The sequence below is a fragment of the Rhinolophus hipposideros genome, assembly GCF_964194185.1.
Source record: "Rhinolophus hipposideros genome assembly, chromosome: 10".
NCBI classification, from domain to species: Eukaryota; Metazoa; Chordata; class Mammalia; order Chiroptera; family Rhinolophidae; genus Rhinolophus; species Rhinolophus hipposideros.
In genome coordinates, this window is record NC_138056.1 from 51,748,474 (window position 1) to 51,764,725 (window position 16,252).

The 16,252-nt window shown below is 45.6% G+C and overlaps 1 protein-coding gene across 11 annotated transcripts in view; it reads right to left on the reverse strand.

Moving 5' to 3' along the window:
- TENM4 (teneurin transmembrane protein 4) overlaps positions 1-16,252 on the reverse strand; it is a 985,233-nt gene that overhangs the window by 377,742 nt on the left and 591,239 nt on the right. For all 11 annotated transcript variants that reach the window (XM_081062099.1, XM_081062105.1, XM_081062104.1 and 8 more), the window contains one exon: positions 347-634. In XM_081062099.1, coding sequence (XP_080918225.1) covers positions 347-634 — 288 coding nt within the window. The remainder of the gene's footprint in view (positions 1-346; positions 635-16,252) is intronic.

The window sequence follows — 16,252 nt, forward strand, 5'->3', positions numbered from 1 at the left end:
AACATGCCACCTCATTAGTTCTCATAACCCTTCAGCGCAGTAGACCACTCATGGCCCCCCAACAGGTGAGGGGTGGGCCTTAGAGGGGAGCCTGAGGCCCTGCGCTAGCCCCCAGGCCGCCTGACACCCAGCCCAGCTCCTCACCACCCCATGAGGCCAACCTAGTGGACGACTTAGGAAAATTATTACTAATTAGCTAAGAATAAACCACAGGGCCGGCTTTGCCCAGATCCCAGTGCCCGAATGGCAGAGACCCGGTGTCGCCCTGGCGCCCTGGCCTACCCCCCCACCCCCCCAGCCCCCAACCCCCCCCCCCCCCCCCCCCCCGCGCCCGGCCCGCCCTCACCTGCGCGGCAGAACTCCTCGGCCTCCTGCGGCACCATGTCCTTCACGCGGCTGCTGTACGCCAGGCGCGCGTCCTGGTCGTAGGCCTTCAGGGTCTCGCTGGAGCTGTAGGACTTCTGCGGGGCCTTGCCCTCTTCGCTGTCCGCCGACGAGCTGGTGTAGCGGCGCTCGGCCTCGCGGCGCCGGGTCAGCGAGCGGTACGGCTTCCTCTCCTTCACGTCCATGGCCTCCGGCCCGCTGTCCTCCACATCCACCAACAGGGTCCTCGCCGCACTCAGGGCCGAGTGGTCTGGAGCCACGGACACCAAAGAAAGGGCGTGAGCTCGGGGGCCAGGAGGCAAAGACAAGAGTCTCCCATCCTAGACCTGGAATCAGCCTGCGATGCTGTGAAGGGCCTCCGGCTGGGAGAGGGGAGGGCACCGCGCCCAGGCCACACAACGGGAAGACGCACAGGGGCACTTGTCCCCAGAGGCTCTGATGACGAAGCCCGCCTCCTTTTGGTCTTCCGCCTTTCCACCATGAAAAGGACTCAGCCTCGCCTCTAGGGAGGGTTGTCAAGGAAGCTGACAAGGGCCAGAGGGCACTGGTTTCCCTAATCCTCCTGGACAGGAATCAGGTGTTTGTTCCAATCACCTTCCCAGCTGGGACAGGGCCTGACACAGAACATGGGCTCTTTCAACAATTTGTGAAACGAATGACTAAATGCAGACACTGCGGTAAGTAAGCACGCTGCATCTATTATCTCATTAAATCATCACAAGTACAGAGATGTTATAACTGTCTCCAACTCTTTTTTTGGGAAATGAGCCAAGGTATAAACAACCAATCCATACTTATCACCACCAGAGAATTGAATAACGACTTGCTTATTGTTTGTTTTCTCCCACTAATATACTTTCTAAAATACATCTCCCAAAATACTTTCAGAGCAACGAGGGTATACGAAAGCTCCATGAGAGCAGGGGCTTTACCTGTTTTGCTCATTCCTGATCTATAACACCTAGAGTGGATCTTGGCACACCTGAAACACATTTATTTAATTAACTGGCCAACCAATCGCCATTTGACAGTTGAGATAACTGAGGTGCAGAACCTCCTTCGAGGTCACTTGGGTGGTAATACCAAAGCCAGAATCTGAGCCCAGGCCTGTTTGACTCTAACGCCCAAGTTTTTCCTATTTTATTATGCCCCTTTGAGTCTCCTCCCTCCCACTCTCACACACAGAAGTGTCTTTCTAGCTAGGCTGGCCCTGACTGCCATCCCATTCAGACGCCGCCCTCACCTCCTGAATCACCATCTCATCAGTGGCACCATCAGAACCTGGGGAAGCCATAGCGCCTGCCCCATATGTCTGGGTGTTGCCAGGGCGTCTGATTGATGGGAAGATCCTAATCTCCCCTTCTCCTCTTTTCCCCATCTTGACCTTTTTTCCCTAGACTGACACCGCAGGATTTTTCAAAGCTGTTACAGCACCCTCTTTCTCCTTCCAATTGCCTTCCTTTGGCTCTGGGGTAGCAAACATTGCCCCCTGTAAGCACCAGGAGGTCAGCACAGACGTAGGATGTCCTGCACGAGGTATGAGAACGCTTATGTTTCTTGACACGCACCACCTTCTCAGTCCTTTCTTTCATTGTTCCACTTTTCAGAGCAACGTGGGTATACGAAACATTCCACTATGTAACTGTCCCCTTAGAGAAACAACAGAGAGAGCACGGTGATCCACAGTGCTGCCATGTGTCGCATGGCAGGGGGTGAGGCCTCTCCATGAGGGCAATGGCCACAGAGTGCCGGCCCGTACTGCGATGCAGGGGTGCAGGGCACCTTGTAAATGAAGACTCGCTGAACATTTGAGCTTAGATGTAAAAAGTATGATTTTGAAATGCTCTCCATTATTATTTGTAAAAATTTCAAAATACTTTGCAAGCCACACAAAACACACCGATGGGTCATTTGGGTCTGAGGGTTTGCATTTTCCACGTTCTGCCTTTGATCATGGACATCTGAAGCATCTCTTTGGCCTGAAGATGCTCTCTTCCCTTCCGAGACCGCAACGGCCCTCCAGGGCAGGTTTTATCTTGGCTCCAAATGCAAACTCTTTCTGTCTCCTTAAGGAGCTATCCAGACCCACTCATACGGGTCCATATGTCCTAACCTGGAAGGCTGCATTGCTTTGCTCAGACAGCCAGGGGATGTCTGAGGTTACCACTTAGTCTTGGGATTTATCACGGGTTCTAAGTGTCTTCTGGAGACTTTCCTCTACGTGTTCTCCATGGTTTTCAGAGTGTGAAGGTCTGTGATTTAGTTGGTGCCTCATAACAGCCATGAAGCATATAAGACAATGATTTTCACCCCCATTTTATACGTGGAGCAACAGTGACCCAGGGCCATACAGCCTCCCGCCCAAGGCCACATGGTGAGTTAGTGGCAAAGCCAGCATTACTGCACAGACTTCCTTAGGGCTGTAACTAGGGCCAATCAAGACAGGTAGGTCACACTTTTGGGACCCGATTCTCAAAATACCCCTAAAAACTAGAGCTGGGACATGGGTATGAACTAGGATACACAGAAATCAAATCGTCTGACTGAGGCCCAAAGCCAGGGCTCTGCGCTCTGGCCTCTTGACACTGATTGACAAGATGACAGCCCTCTGGGTGCCTGAGGGGAGGGCCACAGGGAAGACGGGGATGGTACCTTCTGCTCCAGGGTCTGTACACTCTTTTTGACTGCAACCCATAGTTTGGAAAACATCCCACATGGTGACCTGATATACAGATTTATATACGTGAACGTGTGTGTTTATATGTATAAAATGGAAACAAGAATTCATACCACCAAAGTTTCTGTACAATAAGCATGGCACTCTGATATTTCCTATTTTATTCTCTTTCACTTTTTTCCAAAAGGCTGATGATAACTCCCAAAATTGCTATCATGACCCAATACAGGCTTTTGACCCAAAGCATTGTTTTGGTCTAATTTGGATGAGTGCTTATGGTGCCTACTGCCTAGCTTCTGTGATCCCTGGCCCTTCACCTCCAATTCATCCTCCTGAGTGACAATAATGATGGTGATAATAATAATAATAAGGTAAGCACTCAAGTAATATTAGCCATTCTTAATATGAGTCACTGATAATATTAATAATCATGTTAATAATAGCCAATATATTATTAGTAGTAGTAGCTAATACTTATTGAGTACTTTTACTAATATGTGTGGTAACATTTTAATCCTCACTTCACCAACAATATAGGCAGTATGATTGTCTGCAAATTACAGATGAGAAATTGCGAAGTGAATTATGCGGCCCAAGGTGACACAGCTTGCGAGTGGTGGAGCCACAGTGCTGACCCAGGCGGTTGAACTTGGCACAAGGATATAACCGCTAGGTGGTATTGCATTTATAGCCAGATGAATTTCCTAAGCCCAGATCATGCTACTGCCCTGCTTATGCCCCCTTAGCAGCCCTGCAGAGACTTCAGGATGAATTCCAGTTTCTTGGTCAAAACACTGTTCTCCATCTGGCCTGTCTCACTTCCACCTCACTGAGCCCCTTTCCTGGACACGAATTCTGTGGCTGCTCCACCTTCGTGCATACTGTTCCATTACAGAACATCCACCTAACTAGATGGTCTATTTTCCTGTCTGCCTCACCTCTTGACTGCAGTTACTCGAGGGCAGGCATGGCATACACGGAACTCATGAAATGTCTGCTAGGTGAATGGATGAATAAACTTTATTTCTTCTTACCAATCTTAAGTAACATAAAATATTGCTAGGCCAATTTAGGTAAATATGTATTAGACACATCTAAGATTGAACTTAAAGACGGAATTAAAGGTGTTGCTTAGATGCATTCTTTTTAAATTTTAAAGGTAGTCCTGGTTTGAAGTGTATATGTTCCCGACTTAGCAGCTGTGTGACCTAGGACACGTAATTTAATCATTCTGTGCTTCAGTTTCCTCACCTGTAAAATAGGACCAATCTCTTAGGGTTGTTTTGAGGATTAAAAGAGTTAATACATGTCCATGGTACATATGGTTCCTGATACATGATGGACGCTGAATATATGTGAGCCACTAATACCATCAGAAAAAACAAAAAACAAACCCAAATTTTATTTTTAAAAGGCACACTTTATGAGTCTCTAGCCTGATGTCAGTTACAATGGGAGAAGGACCATCCCCCCAGAAACAGCTAAATATGGCTGAGGCACATTGGAGGCTGTTAAACTGGTAGATGACGGTCTTATCAGTCTGTGCCTATTGACCAAAAACACTGGCTTCAAGGCAAAGGCTCAAGAACTACAAATTATTAGGAGCACAGTCCCCAAACTTGGCTTCCTTGTCACAAAGCAGAGGCAGGGAGAATATTTGCCTTGTTCTTATTTCGTTCTTTTTTTCCATCTTAGGCTTAATATAGTAGTTCAGTAAATATTTACTTTATTTGAACAGATGGGAGGTCATGGTTCACACTCAACTTGGCATTTAATAGAGAAAGAAGGGGTTGGGATGAAAGAAGTGACAGTGGAGATAAGTTCCCCTTGGAGCAAGGGCCTGCAGTACAGTGATGCTGAAACGCTGGCCGGAGAAGGGTGTCTAGCTCAGACCCTGGGACCCCCATCCATGGGTGGGGGCTGAAGCACTGGCACCCATTTATGTTTAAACATGGCAGTCCTCTCTTACCCTGCTAACCAGTGGTTTCTAAATCCTTTAATCCTACCCTTCCTGATTCTCCCTCTACTTCCTGTACCTGCAGAACAACCTGCCACCCCAACTCACTTCTCCCACACACACACCCTCTATTTCTGTCCCACAGAGCTGCCTGCCATTGCTCAGATACCCTCCCTTTTTAGTATCACTGAGCCTCTGCAGATGTTGTTTGCTGAGGTCCCCGACAGGAGGCACCTGAAGGAGATGGGTGGAGGTCAGGAGGATGTAGGAGAGAAGTCAGAGTGAGCTTCCCTGCTCTCTCCCTGTGCTGTGGTCCTTCATCCACTCCATCTCCTACCAGATGTTCCCTCTTCTAGGCCTCCAGCTCTTACTGGGCGCTGTGAACATCCTTCCTGCCCTCACCTGTCCAGGTCCAGGGGTGTCCTAGTTTCCTGCTGCTAAATAGACTCCAGGTGTCTCACCATCCAGCTGGCTCCCTTTACCTGCACACACCCATGTCTCTTCATTAAAGTCAGTGCATCGAAACCATCTGGGGTGAATTCTGTTTCCTGTGGAGATACTGACCTACGATGCAGCTTCACCTCTTATTCTCTGGTTCACTTTCAGTAATCATTATCATCATCATCAAACTAATAACACTACCAGCTATTGCTCAGTCAGCGTTTACCATAGGCCACGCACTGGGGGACGTGCTTTAATTAGATGATCTCATTTAGTCCTCACCATTCCTAGTCTGTAGATTGGTCCCATTTTACTGATGAAGAACCTAGAGCTTAGAGAACTGGCTTAAAACCACACAGTCGGGAAGTGAATCAAGAGCTGGATCTACCCATCTCCAAATCTTCCTTCCCACAACTCCCTGCCATGCGACAGAATGAGATCCAGGGTAGGAGTTGGCCCAGTCCCAGCCCCCTCCTGTCTGTACGGCGCTGGGCAAATCCCTTACTCCAGGAAGCTGGGTTTATTAGACGCTTTGTAAACTGCAATGTACTTTATACCTAGAGGCATAAGGGATTGGACAATTATTATATCACTGTTATCATCATCATCATTATTTTTGTTTTGTTATTTCTAACCAACAAATCATGTAACTGCTTTAAATATAGACTCAATCAAGCCGCTGAATATATTCTGGGAAGCCAAGCAGCAAACACACACCTGAAGAAGAGGTCATTTCAGGCCTTGGGTGAAGTAGGGAGGGTCCGACTGTGGCTCCCGCTGAGGTTTACAACCAAGAGAAAAGGCGTCTGGCACAGACGACGCATGCGAGATGTATGACACCCTGGCCTGCTCTCCACGCGTGGCTTGATGAAACTCTTCTCCAGGTGAAACCTGAGCGCCACGAAGGTGCCTTTGGAGAGGAGTACATTTCCACAACCTGTCACAGGCCAGTCTTGTGCTGGGCACGGGTGCCTGGACCCTGGGGATGAGCAGGACACGCGTCCCTCAGGGACAGCTCACCATCTCTCTGGGGTGTCAGCCACAGGGAGCAATGATGAGTGCTTGGACAAAGCATGAAACTGCAGTTTTATAGTTTCTCCTTATGCTGACATGGGGGTTATTTTTGGTCTGTCTACAGGGAAGGAGTGTGGGCCCTGGATAACAGAAGGGAAGAAACAGGTATGCATCTGTGCTCAGCGCTTTGCCCCCCACCAGAACCCTAGTATTTCTTGCTTTCTAGAGCAGGCCAAATGACCCAGTTGATTAAGGTTACACAGCTAGTAAGTGACAGCACTGGGACCTGAACCTAATGGCTCTAAAACCCACATTTTGGGGTTTTTAACATTTATTTTACATGGAGCTAGTCTCAGATGGATCTGGAAGGTTTGAACAGGAATGTGAATGAGGGGCGGCCTGGAAGACACATGGTGGCGATGGTGACTAGGGTATCATTTCAGATAGGAAAAGAGGCAGTAACAATAAAACAACCACTGTTAATCGAATACCTATCATGTGCCGTGAACTTTCTATAGATTATTTCTAATCCCTGCAACAACTATGCAGTTAAATATTTTCCTCTTACTTTAGAGTTTCTCTTATTTTACAAATGAGATCACAAACTCAAAGAGATGAAGTGACTTGCTCTAGATCACATGTCAAAGTCTGGATTTGAATCCGAAGATCGTTTCAACCTGAAAAAGTTATTGCATAGCTACAATCATAGGTTAATTCGTTTGGTAAATAATTGCGAAGGACCTTTTCTGTCGTGAGGGATGTGGGAGCTACATGGAGGAACACACTGAGGCTCCCCTGTTCCCTTCCTTCTTCCCCTTCTCCAGCCTCCCCTCCTTCCCACAACACTGCGTCCTGCTGTTCCAAGTCTCGTGTGAGGCCTCAGTGGACACAACAAATGAGCTTGCTACTCCTTGGAGCTTCAGAAAGATAGTGGGTGAGTCAACCAGGGAGAGAGGGAGGAGAAGGGTACCACAGGCCCCGAACCCAGGCCCAGGGGGCCAAAGGTGGAGAGATAATCAGGGACCACCGCCCAGAGAAAGTGACATCTAAACCACGACCAAAGGATGTCAAGTCAAAGCAAGCCAGGCCGGACAGTTTTGAGGTAAGGCGAGGAAAGAAGTCTAGATCTGCATCTTTCCAATTTCTCTGACCTACACTAAAACACATTTATTGCACAATCCCGTACACACATAAATCTATAAATTTCTAACTAAAACAAAAATTTCACAAAGTGCCTAACCTTTCCTCAAGAGTGAAATCTGATATTTTCTATTTATTTCTAGTCTACGAAAATAGAATTATGGCTAGGTTGCCAGCCTACAGTTTGAAACAGTTGTCCAGGCCACAGCATGGATAAAAGTCAAAGGTGTGAGAGAACCCAGGAACAGTAAGAAGCTCAGTTATTCATGGAGTCCAGAAATCAGGGAGGGAAACATAAAGCTTGAGAGATGAGGAGTGAGCAGCCGAGCAGGAAAAAAAAAAAAAAAAAGGGAATTTCCATGAACGATTATAATGAGGGTAGACGGTAACATGCAAACATGCATGTGGTAGGAAACCTAGATTTGGAGATCCCGGGGGGAGTGTGTCCTGCAGCTGGTTTTCAGGGGCCCTGATGCATGGGAACCAGGAGCTGGCCTGGAAGAATGGCAAGGGTCATTCTTGGGACTCGACGAGAGAAGGGAAGATGGAGAAGCAAAGCTTTTGATGTGCGGGGAGAAATTCACAAAGTAAACTTGTGCCCTTCATGAGGGCTCCAGTAATATGAATGAGGGGCAGGGGCCTGGAGCATTTGCAGGAAGACTTCATCAGAGGTACAGGCTGCTGAGGCACCTCTTGGGGAAACACGCTGTTACCACCCTGGCTGGGTTTCCTCACAACCTCAGAAACAGCCAGGGACGAACCAGGAAATTGACTGAATTCCTACTGGTCTAAAGTTTTATAAGTTTTCCTTAACATAACCACACAGTGATATTTTTAGTTCTTTGTGTGTCAAAAAGGACCCATAAATATTTCAGAGCTAAAATGTGTTCTATAAAATATAAGCCCTGGGCAGCGCTCTCTCTCTCTCTCTCTCTCTCTCTCTCTCGTCATCATACATTTTACTTTCCTTAGTCCTTCAAAGTCCTTTCCTTTCCTTAGTGCTTTCCTTCTTGCAAGTCCTTTGTTTTAGACTCCAGTGTGATATGAAGGTGAATGCCATGGGTAAAGAGGGCACCCCTTCTGTTCTAGGTATTGTGTTGGGCTGTGTGCAAACCAGACAGATAGGCATCGTTATACCCACTATTCAGACTTGAAAACTGAGGCTCAGAGTAGCAAAGTGACACTCAAATTCACATAACATGCCGAGGTGGAATCTGGGAGATCTAGTTGTTAAGTCTGTCTTCCCTGTGGTAGCACCCAGAGCACATTTCTCTGGCCCCATCACTTTTGGGAATTCCTTGCCTTTTAAAACAGTGAGACAGTGATAAAAAATAATGGTGGCTAATGGCAAGGTCTTAACATGCATTACCTCATTTAATTCTCACCACATCCCTAAGTATCCTTGTTTGAGAAAGGCCAGAATTTAGAGAGGTTAAATACCCGCCCAGAGGGCCACAGTAAGGAAGTGGCAGAGCTTGGGTCTGTATGACCCCACGGCTCAAGCTTCTAATCAGAACCTATACTGCTTCCCACCCATTGCTTCCCATCCCTTATTCTAATTTGCTTAAATGTTCTGTGTGTTCTTTTACTTTGTTTTTTTTAGCAGTATTAATTCCTCTGATGCACCCAGTTAGCACCTGACCTGGACTTCTGGGAGGAATGCTTTTACAGCTGCTTCTCAGAGTGTGCCCTGCATAGAAAGACAGCATTGTGGGCCAGGCGTAGGGCTTTCTTGGGCACATGGTAGAGTGTGGCCAAGTGCCCAGCCTGGCTGTGGGGACTTCCGTAATCAGCGACTGGCAGACAGGTGACAGATGGTACTGCTTGCTGCCCACAGGAGCCACCTTTCCCTTCTGTTGGAGGGCTTGTCACAGGCCAGGTACTGAAGAGAAGGCGGCTGCCGTATGGGTCCCACTCCTCTGACCTCGAGCTGGGAGAGCTTCCATCAGAGTGGCCCCGACCCCACTCTGTTCACCTCGCTCTCTCAAATGGGTGAACATGCACAGGGCCGGGGTCATAGTAGCTCCTTAAGCAAAAGGAGGTGGTACGAGGGCTGTGTTTCCCAGATTCCTCCATCTACATTCTTCCCCTCCCAAAGCTATTTACCAGCCACTGATTCCCCTTTACAAATGGTGGCATCTTAGCCTCAGAAAATATGTTATGTATTATCTCAGGATTCAAAGTCTCATCAAAGGTCAGCTGGGTCACGCCCAATTGGATGTTTGAACCCCCTTGGTCCTATCCCCAATTGGTCACACCACCTCCAAAGCTGGGGACTTTACTACCTCCAGGGATAGCTCTGATGGTGCTTCCTGATATAGAGTCAAAGCCTGCCTCCTTCAGCTTCCTTCCATAGGCCTCAGCTCTATGCCTTGGGATCTCAGAAAGTAAGTCCACTGACAGTGCCCAGGCAATAGCCTTTCTAGACTAGTGATGTGTGTGTGTCCTTCAGTCTCCTCATCAGACTGAACATCACTCCTATAATTTTTAAGCCCTATAATTTTAAGGTCTCAATGACCTTTCCATGGTTTTATCCGTCCTCACTACCTCTTTCCAGTTAGCCAGGCTTTGTAAGATGCAGAGTGAGATGGGGGGACAAGAGTTGGACCAGACGCAGTCTGAGGGACAGACACATCTACAGGTGATTCCAGTACAGTGAACACAAAAAAGCAACTGACACAGACAGCCTGGGGCCAGAGAGGGGACACCAGCTTGGGTGGGGTGGGCAGCAGAGGATTTCTGAAGGAATGATACCTGAGCTGCGGTTGAAAGCCTGAGCAGGAGTTAACCAGGGGACAGGGAGATAAGAGTGCTCACACCTGCCTCCCACGTGGGGTTGGCTGATCTCATGCGAGAATCACTTGGAACCTCTTGGTTTAGTTAAAATATCCTCCATGCACCTCTCTCTCCAGCCGTCGACACAGTACTCCCACGGGGCCGCTCAACCCCATGTGGTTTTCTTGGAAGCACACCCCCCAGGGCCTCTGGTGGAGCTGGCTACCTGCTGGGACCGAGTTTCTTCATGCACAACTTGCAACATGGTCTCTTCTATAGTTCAGCCCCGACTGAAGGGGACTTGTTTCCTTCTCCCCAGAAACACATTCAAGGGTCAAGCCTGAAACTCAGGCTATGGGAGTGTCAATTCTCTGCCAAAAGTGAGCCAGGCCCCACACAGATTTCTTATTTTCTATGGGCTGATTCAGGGATCACATTATGAGTTCATCAGAAGAAGGGGAGAGCTGGTCGGGCTGATTAATGGCACATCCCCTGCTGTGTCCAAGGCTTAACCTGTAATTACCTGGGGCTCCTGCATTAGGCCTCCGCTTCACGAGGGGTAAAGGGTGAAAAGGGAGATCCAGAGGGAAAACCCGTGCCACAGGAGCAGACATTAGTTTCAGACTTCTAGAAATGGTGAGACTCTTTTTGAGCACTCACTCCCTCGGTCTCACACGAGCCCCCCAGATTGTGAAGGTAGCAATTGCCTGTGCCCTTGCTGAGCTGCTCCAGACTGAGCTGGAAACAGTCTGGAGAGACACCCAAAAAGTCTTTCTAAATTTCTCAGCCTAGATGGACTCTTTGTAGACACGCCAATTCAGACAGGTCATTCAAATACCACTGTCTTAGATTCTTAGAGTTAGAAGGGAACCTAAAGGATATAGTCGCCGAAGCCCCCGGCGGGGGGGGGGGGGGCGCTGAGGCTTGGGAGGCTGTGACTTGCTGAGGGCCACATCCAACAAGTACAGAACCAAGAGTCCTGGGCTTCATGGTGTTTCCTTTCATGGCCTGTTTTCTCCTTTGCAACATGAGGTGGCGTGAGAGGGTCATAGGTACTCCATGCCTGAGGACTGCCTTTATATTCCCAAACACACACACACACACACACACACACACACACACACACACACACACATTGGAATTCAAAGTACTCTCAGGACCAGGAATTCTGTAAGGTGCAATGACTGCAAAGCCCCTTGGGGAGGTGCCAAGAGGGGTCTCTACAGCAGACAAAGCTTGTTAATGATGGCATCCCAGAAAGGGATGTCCAGGAGGAAAGCCAGGGAGGGAGCCAGGGCTTTGGCAGACTTTCACTTACATCTCTGTGTACTCAAGCCTCAAAGAGGTAGAGGGAAAGGCTTATAATAATGGGAAAACCCTAACTGCCTGAAGCGCCCGCCATTTCCAATAATTAAAGGCAGACTTAATAGATATTAGGGCCCTCTTTCCAGTAGCTGGGTGGTCAGGCGATTTTTATTTTAATAATTAGCTGCTGTAAGTCACACAGAACCGGAGACAGATAAAGGCAGGGCCAATCTCTCATGGGGCTAATTGTGCCCAGGGTTCTACACGCCTAATCAAGCCTTGCACTGCTCCCGTCTCTTTCATCCAAGGCCTCAAAGGACTTTGCCATCAGTAATTAAGTCTCATAAGTGCCGTAAAGAAAGCGATTCTCCTTGGCAGTCTGAGTGAAGAAGAGGCTTCTGGGGTGGAGGTGGGGCAGGCAGCCACACGGCTAACCCCCAAGGTGGGGAACAGAGAGAGCGGAGCTGGCGCCAGCCCCCGAGACTGGGTCAGCTGAGGCCTTGGGCCTCTGTGCATCATACCTTTAGAAGGATAACTGCATGCCTAGCAGCTTTGGTAGCCACTTCCTGTGGAGTCTAGTTCAACCTGCCCCAAACTGGAAACAGTCTGGAGAGACACCCAAAAAGTCTTTCTAAATTTCTCAGCCTAGATGGACTCTTTGTAGACACGCCAATTCAGACAGGTCATTCAAATACCACTGTCCTAGATTCTTAGAGTTAGAAGGGAACCTAAAGGATACAGTCGCCGAAGCCCCCAATGACACTTGGAGTCCTTCTGAGTTCTGCACTGACACCAGCCAGCCTCTGCTTGGTCTCCGATGACAACCCTTGTACTCCTACCACATGTCACCTCGAAGGTTAGCCTTAGACAGTTCCTTCTGACTGAGCTTGAATTTGCCTTCCTACTGGTCCTAACTCTGCTTTAGAACCTCACAAACACATCGAATTCCTCCTCTGCCGACCAAGAGCTCTCTTCCCTTGGCAACAAGAAACAGTGGAGCAGTGTTAACAAAAACAAAAACAAAAAAACACAAAAGAACACAAAACCCCACAAACTGTACAACAAACATACAGACGAAAAAGGGACAATCAATGAATTGGACCTCACCAAAATTCAAACTTGTGCTCTGTGAAAGAATATGTGAAGCGGATCGCAAAGACAAGCTACAGAGTGGGAGAAAATATTGGCCAACCTACATCCAACCTATATGAGCCTTTTCCTCCAGAAGGTCTAGCATCTAGAATATATAAAGAACTCTTAAAATATAACAGTAAAAAAAGCCCAAAAATTCCAATTAGAAAATGGCCAAAAGATATAAACAGATATTTCACTATAAAGGATATACAGATGGCAAATAAGCACAGGAAAAGCAGCATGGGTCATCAGGGAAATGCAAATGAAAACCACAATGAAGGAAATACAAATGAAAACCAGACTATCGCCACACACCTATCACAATGGCTAAAATGAAAACAAAAAGTGGTAACTAAATGTTTGCAAGGCAGCAGAGAAACTGGATCACTCATACATTTCTAGTAGGAATATAAAATAGTATACAGCCCCTCTGGAAAACAGTTTCACAATTTCTTATAAAATTAAACATGCAATTACTGTACAACCTAGCAACTGCCCTCTTGGCATTTATCCCTCAGAAATGAAAATTTATGTTCACACACAAGTCTGTACAATGTTCATAGAAGCCTTATTCATAATAGTTAAAAACTGGGAACAGTCCAGATATCCTTCAACAGGTGAATGGTTAAATAAATGATGGACTACCAAGGAATACTACTCAGTGATAAAATGAAATGAACGAATACTAACGAATCTCTAAGGAATTATGCTGAGTGAAAAAAAGCCAATCGCAAAAGATTACACAGTATATGATTCCATTTATATGATAACATGTTTGAAATGACAAAATTTTAAATGGATCACAGGTTAGTAGTTGCTAGGTGCAGAGGAGGGAGGGGTTGGGTGTAACTATCAAAGGGCAGTGTGGGGGCACTAGTGATGAAGGAAATGGTTACCATCCTACTATCCTGACTAGATACACTAAGGTACAGGTGATAGTGTATAAGTAAACACACACACACAGACACACACACACACACACAAACACTCTCTCTCTCCAATAAGTACAAGTAAAACTGGGGATATCTGAATAAAAATGATTGGAGTTTATCAGTGTTCCTATCCTGGCTGTAAGCTGTAATCTGCTCTTTTACTGCAGTTTTGCAAAATGTTACTAATGGGGAAAAACAGGTAAAAGGTACCCATTTTTTACAATGGCATGTAAAGTACAATAATCTCAATAAAAGTCTCAATTAAAAAATAGGCTTTTTCAGGGAAAAGAAGGCGGTAACCTACAAAGGAAAGCCCATTAGATTATCATCAGATTTTTCAGCAGAAACTCTACAAGGCAGGAGGGACTGGAACCAAATATTCAAACTATTGAAAGAGAGAAATTATGAGCCAAGAATAATATATCCAGCCAAGATATCCTTTAGATATGAAGGAGGAATAAAGACCTTTCCAGACATACAGAAGCTGAGGGAATTTTCTAATACATGACCTGCACTACAAGAAATACTAAAAAAGGATATTCGACCACCATCAACAGGGACAATTTGTGGCAACCAAAACATAAAAAGGGGGAGAGTAAAGGCCTGAACCGGAATACGGGAATGGAGAAAGTAAGCATGCTGAAGAAAATGGAATACTCTAAATATCAAACTTTCTTTTACATAAACTTAAGGCTAACCACTCAAAAAAAAAAATCCAGAACTGAAATATATACTGTAATAAAAGAAGAAACAGAGGGAAACATCATAGAATACCACCACACAGAAATAATAGACAACAACAAAAAGGCAAAGAAACAATGGAGACACAGTCTTACCAGAAAACTAAAGATAGAATGACAGGAAATCCTCACATATCAATAATCACCGTAAATGTAAATGGACTGAACTCACCAATAAAAAGGCACAGAGTAGCAGACTGGATCAAAAAACTAAACCCAAACATAAGCTGTCTATAAGAGACACATCTCAGCTACAAGGACAAGCATATACTCAAAGTGAAAGGGTGGAAAGTGACACTCCAAGCAAATGGTACCCAGAGAAAATCAGGTGTAGCCATAATGATATCAAATGAAACAGACTTCAGGGTGAAAAAGATAACAAGAGACAAAGATGGACACTTCATAATGGTAAAGGGGACTATACAACAAGAAGACATAACAGTCATCAATATTTATGCCCCCAATCAGGGAGCACCGAAATATACCAAGCAACTACTAACAGAAGTAAAGGGAGAAATTGACCAAAACACAATTATACTAGGGGACTTAAATACATCATTGACAGCTATGGATAGATCATCCAAGCAGAAAATAAATAACGAAATAGCAGCCCTAAATGACACATTAGATGAAATGGACATAATTGACATATATAGAGCACTTCATCCTAAAACATCAGACTATACATTCTTTTCTAGTGTACATGGAACATTCTCAAGGATAGACCATATATTGGGACATAAAATCATCCTCAGCAAATTTAGGAAGATTGAAATCATACCAAGCATATTTTTTGATCACAAGGGTTTGAAATTGGATATCAACTGCAAAAAGAAAGCAGGAAAAAACACAAATACATGGAGATTAAACAACATACTTTTAAAGAAGACCAGGTCAAAGAAGAAATTAGAGGACAGATCAAAAGATACATAGAAACAAATGACAATGAAATACATCCTACCAAAATTTTTGGGATGCAGTGAAAGCAGTTTTAAGAGGGAAATTTATATCATTACAGGCCTATCTCAAGAAACAAGAAAAATCCCAAATAAATAACGTCATGTCATACCTTAAAGAACTAGAAAAAGAAGAACAAGTGAAACCCAAGGTCAGCAGAAGAAAGGAATTGACAAAAATCAGAGCAGAACTAAATGAAATAGAGAACAAAAAGACAATAAAAAAAATTAATGTGACAAAGAGCTGGTTCTTTGAAAAGATTAACAAAATTGACAAACCTTTGGCTAGACTCACTAATATAAAAAGACAGAAGACACTAATTAACAAAATCAGAAATGAAAACGGGGAAGCTATCACGGACACCACAGAAATACAAAGGATCATCCAAGAATACTATGAAGGACTATATGCCACCAAATTCAATAACCTAGAAGAAATGGAAAGTTCTTAGAAACATATAGCCTTCAAAGACTGAACCATGAAGAACTGGAAAATCTAAACAGACCGATCACCAATAACGAAATTGAATCAGTCATCCAAAACCTTCCCAAAAGCAAAAGTCCGGGACCAGATGACTTCACTAGTGAATTCTACCAAACCTTCAAAGAGGATCTAAGACCAATCTTGCTCAAACTCTTCCAAAAAATTGAAGAAGAGACAGTACTCCCTAACTCATTTTATGAGGCCAACATTACCCTGACACCAAAACCTGGTAAGGACAACACAAAGAAAGAAAACTACAGACCAATATCTCGGACAAACACAGATGCAAAAATCCTAAACAAAATTCTAGCAA